The sequence below is a fragment of the Meles meles genome, chromosome 7, assembly GCF_922984935.1.
Source record: "Meles meles chromosome 7, mMelMel3.1 paternal haplotype, whole genome shotgun sequence".
Lineage (NCBI taxonomy): Eukaryota > Metazoa > Chordata > Mammalia > Carnivora > Mustelidae > Meles > Meles meles.
This window is the reverse complement of record NC_060072.1, coordinates 95,031,531-95,047,357: the sequence shown is the minus strand read 5'-3', so window position 1 is coordinate 95,047,357 and position 15,827 is coordinate 95,031,531. Positions and strand designations below refer to the sequence as shown.

The following is a 15,827-nucleotide window of genomic DNA, read 5'->3' as shown; positions in this document are numbered from 1 at the left end:
ACACAAAATAACCATAGTCAGAATTTAACAGTATTGACTTAGTGTAATCTAGTAGACATACATTTGGTCTATAGCATTTAGACTTGTCACAGATGCTTTTAGATGAAGGGGTGATTCATCATCTATCTTTATGTCTAAGTAAAAAGAAAAAAAAAACAAACAATGGAGAAAAGTACAATGATATTTATTATCTATATCATCTTGTTTTTTTCAGTGTCTTAGTATGCTAATGATAAGAGTGTGGCACCTTCTCATAAAGCACTTGGCAGACTCAGCACTAGTAACCATTTTTAAGTGATGGTAAATGCACACACACACACACACACGTAAATATATATGTATGATCAATCTTGTATGTATATAATTGAATAACTAAAAACTACTAGTGCCATAGGCTTTTTTTTAGCTTTTTGAATAGATTTGCAGTGATAAACATCAACACAATATATTTGAAGCACATTTATGTAAGAAGTGATTTAGTAATTTCTTTTTTATATCATGGGAAAAATACTACAAATCATTCCATAATGATTTTGTGCTTAAATTCATTGAAGGAGAACTTATAATATAAAAACATTGAATCCAAAATAAATAACTTTATTCCTGAGAATTGATAAAAGTAAGGAGAGAGAAGAAATAAAACAAAGAACTATCTATTGGCTTCTCATGAAAGTGTTGTGTGTATAGTGTTAACATAAGAAACAAAATGGTTGGTTATCTTACCAGAAAAAAGAAAAAAAGAGTTTATTTGGCAATCATGAGTGACAGAATTGCAGTTTGGGTCATGAAGGCTATAGGCAAATCCAACCAAGAAGAAGGATGTTATTTTATGGAAAAGAAAGTGGAATCTGGGAGAAGTTGTTTTGAACAAAAGTTCACTGGAGAAGAGCAAGAATTTAGGGTGATGATGATTTCTCATTGGCTGAGTTGAAGGGGTAGTCAGTTTATTGTAGGAGATGCAGTGTACATCTTTCCACGTTGGGTCCTGTAATTAATAATTCTTTTCTGCCCTTCATTTTTCTGATGAGGTCTATAATTGACAATTCTTCCTGTAACTGACATTGAGTCGTAAGGATCCTCCCTTTCAGCTTCCTCTTCTAGCATCCCAAGTCCACTTCTGTGAGGTTTCCCGCTTTTAATTTTCACAATATTTCAGCTATAAATATTTTATTTTATTTTTGTTTTTTAAAAAAATTTCCTTTTTTAAAATAAACATATAATTTCTTATTAGCCCCAGGAGTACAGGTCTATGAATTGCCAGGTTTATGCACTTCAAAGCACTCAACATATCATATACCCTCCCCAATGTCCATAACCCCACCACCCTCTCCCTGTCCCCCTCCCCCTGATCACCTTCAGTTTGTTTGTGAGATTAAGAGTCTCTTATGGTTTCTCTCCTGATCCCATCTTGTTTCATTTATTCTTTTCCAACCCCCCAAACCCTGCACATTGCATCTCCACCTTCCTCATACCAGGGAGATCATATGATAGTTGTCTTTCTCCGATTGACTTATTTAGCTAAGCATAATACCCTCTAGTTCCATCCATGTAGTCGCAAATGACAAAATTTCATTTCTTTTGATGGCTGCATAGTATTCCATTGTATATATATACCACTTCTACTTTATCCATTCATCTGTTGATAGACATCATTTTAGTTTGGCTATTGTGGACATTGCTGTTATAAATATTCAGGTGCACGTGCCCTTTCAGATCACTATGTTTGTATCTTTAGGGTAAATACCCAATAGTGCAATTGCTGGGTCATACGGTAGCTATATTTTCAACTTTTTGAGGAACGTCCACACTGTTTTCCAGAATGGTTGAAACAGGTTGCATTCCCACCAACAGTGTAGGAGGGTTCCCCTTTCTCCGCGTCCACGCCAGCATCTCTCATTTCCTGACTTGTTAATTTTAGCCATTCTGACTGGTGTGAGGTGGTATCTCATTGTGGTTTTATTTTGTATTTCCCTGATGCCGAGTGATGTGGAGTACTTTTTCATGTGTCTGTTGGCCATCTGGATGTCTTCTTTGCAGAAATGTCTGTTCATGTCTTCTGCCCATTTCTTGATTGGATTATTTGTTCTTTGGGTGTTGAGTTTGCTAAGCTCTTTATAGATTTTGTATATTAGCCCTTTATCTGATATGTCATTTGCAAATATCTTCTCCCATTCTGTCAGTTGTCTTTTGGTTTTGTTAACTGTTTCCTTTGCTGTGCAAAAGCTTTTGATCTTGATGAAATCCCAATAGTTCATTTTTGCCCTTGCTTCCCTTGCTTTTGCTTATGTTCCTAGGAAGATGTTGCTGTGGCTTAGGTCGAAGAGGTTGCTGCCTGCGTTCTCCTCAAGGATTTTGATGGATTCCTTTCTCACATTGAGGTCCTTCATCCATTGTGTCTTTTTCGTGTGTGGTGTAAGGAAATGGTCTAGTTTCATTATTCTGCATGAGGCTGCCCAATTTTCCAACAGCATTTGTCAAAGAGACTGTCTTTTTTCCATTGGACATTCTTTTCTGCTTTGTCGAAGATTAGTTGACCATAGAGTGTAGGGTCTATTTCTGGGCTCTCTATTCTGTTCCATTGGATCTGTGTGTCTGTTTTTGTGCCAGTACCATACTGTCTTGATGATGACAGCTTTGTCATAGAGCTTGAAGTCCGGAATTGTGATGCCACCAACTTTGGCTTTCTTTTTCAATATTCCTTTGGGTATTCTAGGTCTTATCTTGTTCCATATAAATGTTATGATTATTTGTTCCATTTTTTTGAAAAAAAAAGAGAAAGGATTTTGATAGGGATTGCATTAAATGTGTAGATTGCTTTGGGTAGCATAGACATTTTCACAATATTTGTTCTTCTAATCCATGAGCATGGAACCTTTTTCCATTTCTTTGTATCTTCCTAAATTTTTTTCATGAGTACTTTATAGTTTTCTGAGTATAGACCCATTGCCTCTTTGGTTAAGTTTATTCCTATGTATCTTATGGGTTTGGGTGCAATTGTAAATAGGATTGACTCCTTAATTTCTCTTTCTTCAGCCTTGTTGTTGGTGTACAGAAATGCAACTGATTTCTGTGCATTGATTTTATATCCTGACACTTTACTGAATTCCTGTACAAGTTCTAGCAGTTTTGGAGTGGAGTCTTTTGGGTTTTCCACATATAGTTTCATATCATCTGCAAAGAGTGATAGTTTGACTTCTTTGCTGATTTGGATGCCTCTTAATTTCTTTTTGTTGTCTGATTGCTGAGGCTAGCACTTCTAGGACTATGTTGAATAGCAGTGGTGATAATGGACAACCCTGCTGTGTTCCTGACCTTAGTGGAAAAGCTCTCAGTTTTTCTCTATTGAGAATTATATTTGCAGTGGATTTTTCATAGATGGCTTTGATGATATTGAGGTACGTGCCCTCTATCCCTACACTTTGAAGAGTTTTGATCAGGAAGGATGCTATATTTGTCAAATGATTTCTCAGCATCTATTGAGAGTATCATATGGTTTTTGTTCTTTCTTTTATTAATATATTGTATCACATTGATTGATTTGTGGATGTTGAACCAATCTTGCTGCCCTGGAATAAATCCTACTTTGTTGTGGTGAATAATCCTTTTAATGTACTGTTGGATCCTATTGGCTAGTATTTTGGTGACAATTTTTGCATCTGTGTTCATCAAGGATATTGGTCTATAATTCTCTTTTTTGATGGGATCCTTGTCTGGTTTTGGGATCAAGGCAATGCAGGCCTCATAAAATGAGTTTGGAAAGTTTCCTTCCATTTCTATTTTTTGGAAGAGTTTCAGGAGAATCGGAATTAATTCTTCTTCAGATGTTTCATAGAATTCCCCTGGGCAGTAGTCTGGCCCTGGGCTCTTGTTTATTGGGAGATTTTTGATGACTATTTCAATCTCCTTACTGGTTATGGGTTTGTTCAGGTTTTCTATTTCTTCCTGGTTCAGTTGTGGTAGTTTATATGTCTCTAGGAATGCATCCATTTCTTCCAGATTATAAAATATGCTGGCATGTAGTTGCTCATAATATGTTCTTATAATTGTTTCTATTTATTTGGTGTTGGTTGTGATCTCTCCTCTTTCATTCATGATTTTATTTATTTGAGTCCTTTCTCTTTTCTTTTTGATAAGTCTGGCCAGGGGTTTATCAATCTCCTAGTTTCATTGATTTGTTCTATTTTTTTTGTTGTTGTTGTTGTTGTTTCTATTTCATTGATTTCTGCTCTGATATTTATGATTTCTCTTCTCCTGCTGGGTTTAGGGTTTCTTTCTTGTTCTTTCTCCAGCTCCTTTAGGTGTAGGGTTAGGTTGTGTACTTGAGACCTTTCTTGTTTCTTGATAAAGGCTTGTAACACTATATTTTTTCCTCTCAGGACTGACTTTGCCATGTCCCATATATTTTGAACAGTTGTGTTTCACTATGATTTGTTTCCATGACTTTTTCAATTCTTCTTTAATTTCCTCATTGACCCATTCATTCTTTAGAAGGATGCTCTTTAGTTTACATGGATTTGTGTTCTTTTGGAATTTCCTCTTGCAATTGAGTTCTAGTTTCAGAGCATTGTGGTCTGAAAATATGCAGGAAATGATCCCAATCTTTTGATTTCAGTTGTGCCTTGATTTATGACCCAAGATGTGATTTATTCTGGAGAATGTTCCATGTGCACTAGAGAAGAATGTGTATTCTGTTGCACTGGGATGGAATATTCTGAATATATCTGCGATGTCCATCTGGTCCAGTGTGTCATTTAAGGCCTTTATTTCCTTGTTGATCTTTTGCTTGGATGATCTGTCCATTTCAGTGAGGGGAGTGTTAAAGTTCCCTACTATTAGTGAATTATTCCCAATGTGTTTCTTTGATTTTGTTATTAATTGGTTTATATAGTTGGTTGCTCCCACGTTAGGGGCATAGATATTTAAAATTGTTAGATCTCCTTGTTAGACAGACCCTTTGAGTATGATGTAGTGTCCTTCCTCATCTCTTATTATAGTTTTTGGCTTAAAATCTAATTGATCTGATATAAGGATTGCCACCCCAGCTTTCTCAATGATGTCCATTAGCATGGACATATTGTTTTCCACTCCCCTCACTTTTCATCTGAAGGTATCTTTGGGTCTAAAATGGGTTTCTTGTAGATAGAATATGGATCTTTTTTTTTTTTAATCCATCCTGATACCCTGTGTCTTTTGATTGGGGCATTTAGCCCATTTACATTCAAGGTAACTAATGAGAGATATGAATTTAGTGCCATTGTATTGCCTGTAAGGTGACTGTTATTGTATATTGTCTCTGTTCCTTTCTGGTCTACTACTTTTTAGGCTCTCTCTTTGCTTAGAGGACCCCTTTCAATATTTCCTCTGGAGCTGGTTTGGTGTTTGCAAATTCTTTCATTTTTTTGTGTGTCCTGGAAGCTTTTTATCTCTCCTTCTATTTTCAATGATACCCTAGCTGGATATAGTATTCTTGGCTGCATGTTTTTCTCGTTTACTGCTCTGAATATATCATGTCACTTTTTTCTGGCCTGCCAGGTCTCTGTGGATAAGTCCACTGCCAGTCTAATATTTTTATCATTGTATGTTACAGATTTCTTATCCCGGATTGCTTTCAGTATTTTCTCTTTGTTGCTAAGACTTGTAAATTTTACTATTAGGTGATGGGGTGTAGACCTATTCTTATTAATTTTGAGGGGGATTCTCTGCACTTCCTGGATTTTGATGCTTGTTCCCTTTGCCATATTAGGGAAATTCTCTACAATAATTCTCTCCAGTATAGCTTCAGCTCCCCTCTCTCTTTATTCTTCTTCTGGAATCCCAATTATTCTAATATTTCATCTTATGGTATCACTTATCTCTTAAATTCTCCCCTCATGGTCCAGTTGTTGTTTGTCTCTCTTTTGCTCACCTTCTTTATTCTCTGTCATTTGGTTTTATATATCACTAATTCTTTCTTCTGCCTCATTTATCCTAGCAGTAAGAGCCTCCATTTTTGATTGTACTTCATTAATAGCTTTTTTGATTTCAACTTGGTTAGATTTTAGTTCTTTTATTTCTCCAGATAGGCCTTTTAAGTCTCTGGACAGGGTTTCTCTTATATCTTCCATGCTTTTTTTGAGCCTGGCTAGCACCTTGAGAATCATCATTCTGGACTCTAGATTTGTCATATTATCAATGTCCTTATTGGTTAGGCCCCTAGCCTTTGGTACAGCCTCTTGTTCTTTTTTTTTGTGGTGAGTTTTTCCACCTTGTCATTTTATACAGATAAGAATATATGAAGGAGTGAATAAAATACTAAAAGTGTGGCAAAGACTCCAGGAAAATGTGCTTTAACCAAATCAGAAGAGACCCCAAATTGTGGGAGAGAGAAAGAGGGTAAAATGAAATTCAGAAAAAGAAAAAATTTTAAAAAAGGAAATAAATAAAAAATACATAAAAAAGAAAAAAATTAGATTGGTGACTAGAACAGGGTCACTCACTTAATTTTGGGTGTATTTTGGTCTCTTAAAAGACACTACCTCCCAAAATTTTAAAGAATGAAAAACATATATATGGGTAAACACAATGAACAGATGGAATATGACAATAAAGTTGAAAAAAATTTTTTTTAGTTTCTAAAAAAAGAGTTGATAAGTTGTTTGGGAGAATAAAGAAAAAGAGAGTGGAGAGAATTTGCTTGGACTGGAGACTAGAACAAGCCCGGTGTTAGATTTAGGGTGTATTTTAATCTATTAGAAGAAGTTGTACCCAAAATTTTTTAGAAGAAAAATCCCTATGTGTATACAAAAAATAAAATTAGATACAATGAAGGATAAAATATGACTATAATAATGAAAGTTCAAAAAGGATTTTTTTTAAAATGAAAGGTATTATTAAGATAAACTAGTTAAAAAACGTTAAAAGAGGAAAGGGTAAAAATTATAAAAATTTAGCAGAAGAAAAAAACTAAAATTAAAAAAATTAATTAATTTTGCAAGACTAAATCGTGGGGAGAAAGCCATGAATTCCATGCTTTGCTTTCTCCTCCTCTGTAATTCCACTGTTCTACTTGGTAAGTGAACTTGGTCTTGGGTGGATTTCTTGTAGATCTTCTGGGTGAGGGGCCTGTTGTAGTGATTCTCAAGTGTCTTTGCCCCTGGCAGAATTGCACTGCCTTTAGCAGGGGCCAGGCTAAGTAATCTGCTTGGGTTCCCTTTTGGGAGCTTTTGTTCCCTGAATGCTTTCCATAGTGTTCCGGAGGACTGGAATGAAAATGGCCTCCCAATCTCTGGCCTGGAGGGGCCGAGAGCTTGGGACCCCACTCCTCAGTGCTCCTTGGAGAAAAGTGCTCAATCACTGCCATCTTCCTGGCCTCCAGCTGCGCTCAGAGCTCACCCAGCCTGTGACCAAGCATCTCTGTCTCTGGTACACAGCTCCACCTGGAGTCTCCAAATCCCACAGATCCCTGAGCTATTCCAGGGGCATCTCCCTGGATCTTGTGTGGTCCCCACTCACAGAGCAGTGTCCTGTGCCACAGATTACAGTTCAAGGTAACCCCGAGTTGAGAGCTCACTCCTCAGCTCCGTCTCTGTAGCTGGCTTCCCTACTCTAATACCTATGAACTCTGCCACACTCAGATACCCCTGCTCCTTCTGTGAACCCATGGGACCTGAGGCCAAGCTGTCTCCGTGTGGGCTTCACCCCGGTTTAGCCTCTGGAGTGATGTCCTTCAGTGCAGCAGACTTTTAAAACTTGTGATTTTTGTGGTCCATTGCTCCACCCCACCCCCCCTCACCGCAGTCTATCTTCCCATAGCTTTGGATTCACTTCTCTGCCAGTCCTCCTACCTTTCAGAAAATGATCGATTTTCTGTGTCTAGAATTGTTGGTCTTCTCTTTGATCTCATGTTGGATTTGTAGGTGTTCAGAATGGTTTGATAAGCTTTCTAGCTGATCTCCTGCTACTGATGTCATCTCAGCCTGCTACTTCTCCGCCATTTTGACTCCCCCCCTCTGGTTTTGAATCTTGCCTCAGCTACCTGAAAACTGATTCTTTAAGATTCATGTGAGACAGTTCCACTGTTGGTTCCACAAGAGAAGTTCCTCAGAGGATAACTTGATATAATTATACTTGACTTTATAAGATAGAGAATTATTGAACAGTGCCCTTCAAACCTGTGAGCTAGTCAGAAATAAAGTAACTGTGATGGCCATGTAATTTAAATTCTCTTCCATCATAAGTATACAACGGACATGTCTGAATAAGAAGGAGATTGTGTAGCCATAGCATGTACCATTTTATGAGGTTGTTCATGGCTAGTAGGATGGTTTCTTGCATTTTGGAAGATGGGATTAGATACAGGGTTTTAAAATATTTGTATTTTGCAATAATTTTAGATTGAGAAAACTTGCAAAATAATACCGTTTGTTTATATATTTTGCTCAGCTGTAAGTCCAATATCTTATACAACCATAGAATATTATCAAAATTAAGGAAATAGCTTTGGTACAACACAAATAATTAAAGGACAGACTTTATTTGGATTCTCATCAGTTTTCCTGTCCATGTTTTTTACTTGCTGAGGATCAAATCCCGAATCTTCATTGTATTAGAAATCATGTTCCTTAGTTTTCTCCAATGTGTGAAAATTCCCAAGTCTTCCCTTGTTTTCATGACCTTAATGTAGTTGAAGAGTGCTGATCAGGATTTTATAGAATGCCTCCCAATTTTGTTTTTTCCACTGTTTTCTCAGGATTATATTAAGGTAATACATTTTGTGGAGAATGCCACAGATGTGGTATGCTCTTTTCAGGTATTGTATTATATCAGGGAGTATATAATATCTACATCTTATTACTAAAGTTAGTTTGTTAACTTAGTTAATGGGTGTCTTCCAGGTCTCTCTGTCATAAAGTTCACATTTGAAATGATAAAGTATTTTGGTGGAGATACTTTGATACATGTTGGTATGGTTGCAAATTTTGGTACAGGGGTAGTATTCCATAATCTTATGATTAAATCTCAGTCTTTAGTGAGCTTCTGTTCCTCAGCCTTTGAAAGTATTTCTGGTAAAATCTTTTCCCTTGGAGTGTAGGCCTTTGTGTGAAGAATGTTCTGGGATTTTTTTCAGAATAGTTACTCCTCCATATCCTTGCCTGCATCAAGAGAAGTTCTCTCTTGGTTCTTCAGCTTGAGGAACTGGTGGGACTAGTGGAGGCAAAATCTAGACAAGTGTGGGGACCCTCTCTTACAACAATCCTCAGTTTCTTCTCATTCTCATGGTGGTAAGCACTCAAGTGTCCAGGAATAGGCCAAAATTGTTATTAGCATTCCTACCTATATATGGTTGCTCTGGCTTATGCTCTGTGAAATTAGATATCAACAGGAACTCTGGATTTTCCTGTATCTCTAGATTTCAGGGTGCCATTTCTCTGCAGTTTTACTTCTACCATGGGTTCAACTAAAGTTATTGACCTTTATGAAGCAGAATGGATGGCTTTCAAACTCTAAACAATGGAGCTGAAACAGGAAGTCAATAGGACTTTTTATAAAGATACTTATGTTGTCTGCATAAATAAAAGGGGTTTTGCTTCTTCCTTTTTAGTATGCATACCTTCCCCCTTTTTAAACTTTATTACATAAATTAGAATCTGCCATAGAATATATATGTTTTAAAGATTTACTTACTTATTTTAGAGAGAGAGCATGGGGTGGAGGAGCAGAGGGAAAGAGTGAGTGTGGAGCCCAATGCAAGGCTTGATTTCATGACCTTGAGATCATGACCTGAGCCAAAACTGAAAGTCTGATGCTTAACTGACTGAGACACCCAGGTACCCCAGAATCTAATTACATTATTAAGTAGAGGTAGCAAGAGTGACAATCCTGGCCTTATTCTTTTTCTTAGGAATAGATTGTTCAGACTTTCATAATGAAGTAAGATGTTAGCTATAGTTTAATTCTTTTTTCTTTCTTTTTCTTTTTATAAAACTATATTTTGGATGTCCTTTGGTATTTTCCATTTATTAGATCTGCTCACTGAGAGTCTTTTGTTTTTTGTTTTATTTACAGTGTAATATTAATTTCAGATGTACAATTTAGTGATCCAATACTTCATACAACACCCAGTGCCCATCATAAGTGCATTTGGAGAGTTTTTATTAGATATATATGTTGGATATTTTTCTGTAGCTATTAAGAAAAACTCCACTTGACCAAAATTAATTTAATTTTTATATATTCTAGATTTATTTGCTTATATTGTACATACTTGCAGCTTACTCATGAGTGAGATTTGTTACCATATTTTCCTAATAATGTCTATTTTCTCATTTTTCTCTCAGGATAATACTATTCTCATGGGTTGAGTTGGAAAGTATTCCCTACTCTAATGCATTCTGGGACAGTTGCATATAATCATTAGTATTGCTTTCTTTTTTTCTTTTTCTTTTCAGCATAACAGTATTCATTGTTTTTGCACTACACCCAGTGCTCCATTCAATACATGCCCTCTTTAATGCCCACCACCTGGCTCCCCCAACCTCCCATCCCCCACCCCTTCAAAACCCTCAGGTTGTTTTTCAGAATCCATAGTCTCTTTCTTAAATATTTCATAGCAGTCACTGGTGAATGTGGAATTTTCTTTGTGAGATATTTCCTAATTATAATTTCAATTTCCACACTAGATATAGACCTATCATCTATTTTTTTCTAGATTGGGATTTTATTGTTTCTTTTCTTGAATGAGATTTTGTTGTTTATCCATTTCATTGTGTTTTTTAATTAATTGACATAAAGTTGTTAAAAAATCTCTGTATTATTTGTTTATTAACTAGAATATCAGTGATATGACTTTGGTCTTCTCTGATAATGATAATTTATATCTTCTCTGTATTTTCCTCATCAACCAGCCAATAAACTTATCAATTTTGATGCTATTTTGAAGAAATCAGATTTGGTTTTATTAATATATTTTTCTAATAATTTTTTATTATGTTATGTTAGTCACCATACAGCCCATCATTAGTTTTTGATGAAGTGTTCTATGATTCATTGTCTGCGTATAACACCCAGTGCTCCATCAATATAATATTGATATTTTCTTATTTTTCTATTTTCTATTTCACTGATTTCCTCATTGGTTTTTATTATTCCCTTTCATCTTGTTACTGTGGGTTACATTTGCTTTTCTATTTTGATGGTTGATTGAGGTGGAAGCTGAGGTCATTGATCTTAGGATTTTCTTCTTTTCTAATTTTAGTCTTAAGTTTCTTTTTAAGTAATACTTTAGCTGCATCCCACAAATTTTGTTATGTTGTAATTTTATGTTTATTTTGTTCACATGGCATTTTCATTTTTCTTTGATTTCATTCAACCCAGGGATTATATATATGTTAATTTCTAAATATTAGTAGATTTTCCAGATATCTTTCCATAATTGATTTCGAAGTTAATTATATAGTGTTCAGTAAACATACTAGGCATGAGTGAAATGTAATAAACTTATTGAGATGATTTTGTCACTCAGATTATGACCCATTATGATAATGTTTTGTGTAATACTGGAAAGAATGAGTATTCTGGGGGTGCCAGGGTGGCTCAGTGGGTTAAAGCCTCTGCCTTTGGCTCAGGTCATGATCCCAGGGTCCTGGGATTAAACCCTGCATGGGCCCTTCTGCTCCATGGGGAGACTGCTTCTTCCTCTCTCTCTGCCTGCCTCTCTGCCTACTTGTGATCTCTGTCAAATAAATAAATAAATAAAATCTTTAAAAAAAAAAGAATGAGTATTCTGTTGATGTTGGAGGGAATGTTCTGAAAAATCTCAATTAGGTCAATTTGGTTGATAAGATTGTTCAAGTCTTCCATAGCCTTACTGTTTTGTGTTTTCAACCTTTTATATTAATTATTGAGTGTATTTGAAAACTTCTGACTCTAAATGTGCATTTGAGTGCTACAGTGTTAAATTCAACTGCATTTGTCAAATTGTGGTGGATATGCAAACTTAGATTAGTTACGGAGATGAGTTTGGTAAAAATCAATGAAATCATTCTGTGAAAATCAACTTGGGACATAGAATTTCCAATTCAGTTTAATGAATGTTTTATTATTATTTGCAAATTATATTAGTAAAATTTGTAATATGTCTGTGTATTGTTTCTGATAATTGGTTTTAAACACTAGCATGTTACTTTTCTCTGCCCATATGCATTGAAGCATCGGGACTTTATTGAACATCACACTGTTTGAGTTGTACCTGCATCAAGAGATGCAAAGCAAGTATTTAGGTTTATGCAGAATCTCCAAAGCAACGAGTAGAAAAATGAAAAGCTTTGTAAAATAAAGAAAGAAACAAGAACATAATTCTGGAATAGTTGGAAAATTTACATCTATGATACCTAAGAAGAGAATTCCCAATTCTAACTTAAGTTACTGTCAAGTTGAGTAAAACACTTTTTATAAGCAGATGTAGCAAATACTTTTGCGGAGGCATACTTGTAAATATCATAGATGTCCAAGACATTCATGCTTTTAGAATATAATTTCTGCCTGTTTTTGATTCTTCTAATGAGTGAAAAAGGGAACCAAAGCACGGAGAATTCAAAAAAATATTAAGGAAAAATGTTCAGATGGGAAGTTATATGATTTCATGTGTTCATGCATTGTTTGTGGGAGAGGACAACAAAGAAGCAAATGGGCAAATACTAAATTGAGTTTCATTCTTGTAAGTGTAGAGCAGTAATTAAGAACTTATAGGAAAGATTTATGTTGACTTTCGGATAGTGCAAACATGCTTAATTCTACACCCTCCAATGTCCGTAAAAATTCTGAAAAAGACATTTTTCATTTTTAAGATAATGAAACCCTATGAACACTGGAAAACATTTTAAGGTACCATCATCAGCTAGAAATTTTGAGAACTATCTGGGAGATAGAAAAACATATAGTTTTTTTTGTTTGTTTATTTGTTTATTTACAGCATAACAGTGTTCATTGAAAAACATATAGTTTTAAGTTCAAAAAAGAAAAAGAAAAAAGAAAGAAAGAAAGAAAAAAGAAAAGTTAAAAAAAAGATGAAATTGGATCATAGGAAACCAGGTTCCTTCCAAGGGACTGTATGATAAGCTCCAGGCTCAGCATCAGCACATTAAAAGAAGGTAATGGGCTGTGGCATAATCATCAGTGTAGTTCACTCAAAATGCTTTGTGTTGAAACTATTGGGATTTTACAGAAATGGTAATGCCATGCTTGTAGTAACTTCGGAATTTAGCCCCAAAAAGACATTAAACAAGCTTTGTTATACTATTAAAGGATTAAATTCATGATGAAGATATAATGCCTATGCCCCAAATAGCATAGATCAACATTTATCATATAAAAACCCTAGGAGATACAAGGACAAAAAGGGCACACGAGACATAGGAGACTTTACCTCACAGGTGAAATTACTTTAATACTCAATGCTTATGCCCTGGGAGAAATAGCTTTTTAGGATTTTGCCTAACTTTGGTGTACAAAGAGAAAGTTCTTCCAATGATTGTTAAAACTAAATTCTGGCATTCTTGGTAAGTGTTATCCTCATTTATGTGACATCAAATCATTCATGCTTAGAAAATTTTTAGGGCATGTAAATGGAAAGGATAGTTGAACTAAGTGAGGCCAAAATAGAATAAATGGAGAATCAGAGTTGAAGGAAAGGAAGTTGAATATCACAGTGATTGGAGAATATAACAATGTTAATATTGTGTTAGACATAGGTTCTATTTAAAATTGAGGTCATGAATTTCTTTATGATTACAGTTTATTTGAGAAGCATTTGTTGGTTAAGTTCTTAAACGACTGCTTTACTTGCTGGTTCCTTAAGGAGTAAATAAAAGGATTTAGCATTGGGGCAACAGAGGTATTGAGCACAGCTATACCCTTGGTCAAAGCCACTCCTTCTTTTGCTGAAGTTTTGACATACATGAAAATGCAACTTCCATAAGAAATAGAGACAACAATCATGTGTGAGGAACAAGTGGAAAAGGCCTTTTTCCTTTGTTCAGCAGAGGGGATTCTCAGAATCGTTTTAAGGATGAATCCATAGGAAAGAACCACTAATATTAAGGTTACCATGAGCGTGAATACTGCCAGGAAGAACCCCATGAGCTCTAGGAATGCTGTGTCTGTGCAGGAGATCGACAGCATAGGAGAAGAGTCACAGGTGAAGTGGTCAATGATGTTGGAGTTGCAGAAATCCAGTTGAAGTCCCATGATCACAGGTGGAAAGATAATGAGAAATCCAGCTAGCCAGGAGCTAATTACAAGCTGGTTGCAGACTCTGCCGTTCATTATTGCTGTGTAATGCAGTGGCTTGCAGATAGCTACGTACCGATCATAAGACATAGCAGTCAAAAGAAAAAATTCTGTTGAGCCAAGAAGTATGAGGAAAAACACCTGTGCCATGCAGGAATTATAGGAAATGGTCATATCTCCTGTTATAATGCTGACCAGAAATCTAGGAATACAAACTGTTGTGAATGAGATTTCTAGAAAAGAGAAATTCCTAAGGAAGAAATACATGGGAGTTTTAAGGTGAGGATCTACCAGAGTGAGGGTTATAATTGTCAGGTTTCCTGCTAAACTCAGTATATATGTGAAAAATAGAAATAGAAAAATCAAAATATTTAGTTTTGGGTCATTTGTTAATCCCAGAAGAATGAACTCTTTCACAGATGTTTGATTTTTCATATCTTATTGCTGACTTCTTCTAAATCTGTAAATGCAAACAAAAAGCAATGATTTTTGTGAGTTCAGGATTATTTTTTTTGGCACTTTTGCTGGTTTAAAAAATATATGACATATAATGGAGCAACGAATTGTCCATCAAATTGTATTGTATTTTTAAAATATATATGAGCCATCACAAAGAAACTTATACCTAGTACCTTCCTTTTAGACCACTAGCCATTTAACATTGAGTAAGTCACTTGGTAGGTCTCATGAACACATCTGTATATGAAAAATATGCTTATCAAATGTTTTACGTTCTTTAAAAATTTGATTATATGTGTTTGAAAATTATAATACCTAAGATATTATTTTATTTCTATTAAAATATTTTACTATGACCACATGTTATAAAGAATTTTCTTTAAAAAGAACATTTGAAATTTGCTTTTAAAATAGTTTCTACAGTTTATTCGAGATGTTTCATATCAGTCCTGCCTAAGTAGAGAATTAATCACGTAAGAAAAGAATCAAGGCTATAAAATCTGAAATTTATATAATCCTAAATAAACCAAGAATTAAAACTTTTCCTTTCTGAATTAAATAGCAATCTACTACTTTTTAGAAAATATTCAAAGAGAAACATTTAAGTGATTTAAGTTACAATTTGATTAGAAAATGGAAAAAAGTAAATGAGGTAAGAAATGAAAAATATACTTACAGTTAAATAATATTCTGTGGTAACAGTTTGGCTTCTCAAATCCAAATGTTCTGTTACCTTAGTTTGAGTGTCAGAGTTTGAGGCTTTCCTTCTGGAGCTTTTAATAGACTTCACAATTTGCTTCTGCCTTTAATTGCATTATGTAAGAAGCTATTTCTGTAGTGTGTAGGTGGAATTTGGCAGGATGATCCTGGTCACATAGAGAATGATGAAACATATTGAAGAATACGTTTAGGAAAAAGTTTATTCCTGACGTTGGGGAAACCCTCATAGAAAGTTGACACAGCCCCAGTTGCTGGTAGAAGCTGCAGGCAAAGTATTCAAGAGGTTCTGTAACTGGTGATCCAGGAAACAGTTGGTGACACAGTGGAAAAATGTTTACAGACTGTTTCATGTAGTCAATCCATGTTTAGTTTGAAAGGCTGAG

At 35.2% G+C, this 15,827-nt stretch overlaps 1 protein-coding gene across 1 annotated transcript; it reads right to left on the bottom strand.

The window, feature by feature from the left end:
- Positions 1-13,764: 13,764 nt before the first annotated feature.
- LOC123946059 (olfactory receptor 6C76-like) lies at positions 13,765-14,700 on the bottom strand. The gene has a single exon (XM_046011129.1). It carries the CDS (start codon positions 14,698-14,700, stop codon positions 13,765-13,767), a length of 936 nt encoding a protein of 311 aa, XP_045867085.1.
- Between the last annotated feature and the right edge of the window lie 1,127 nt (positions 14,701-15,827).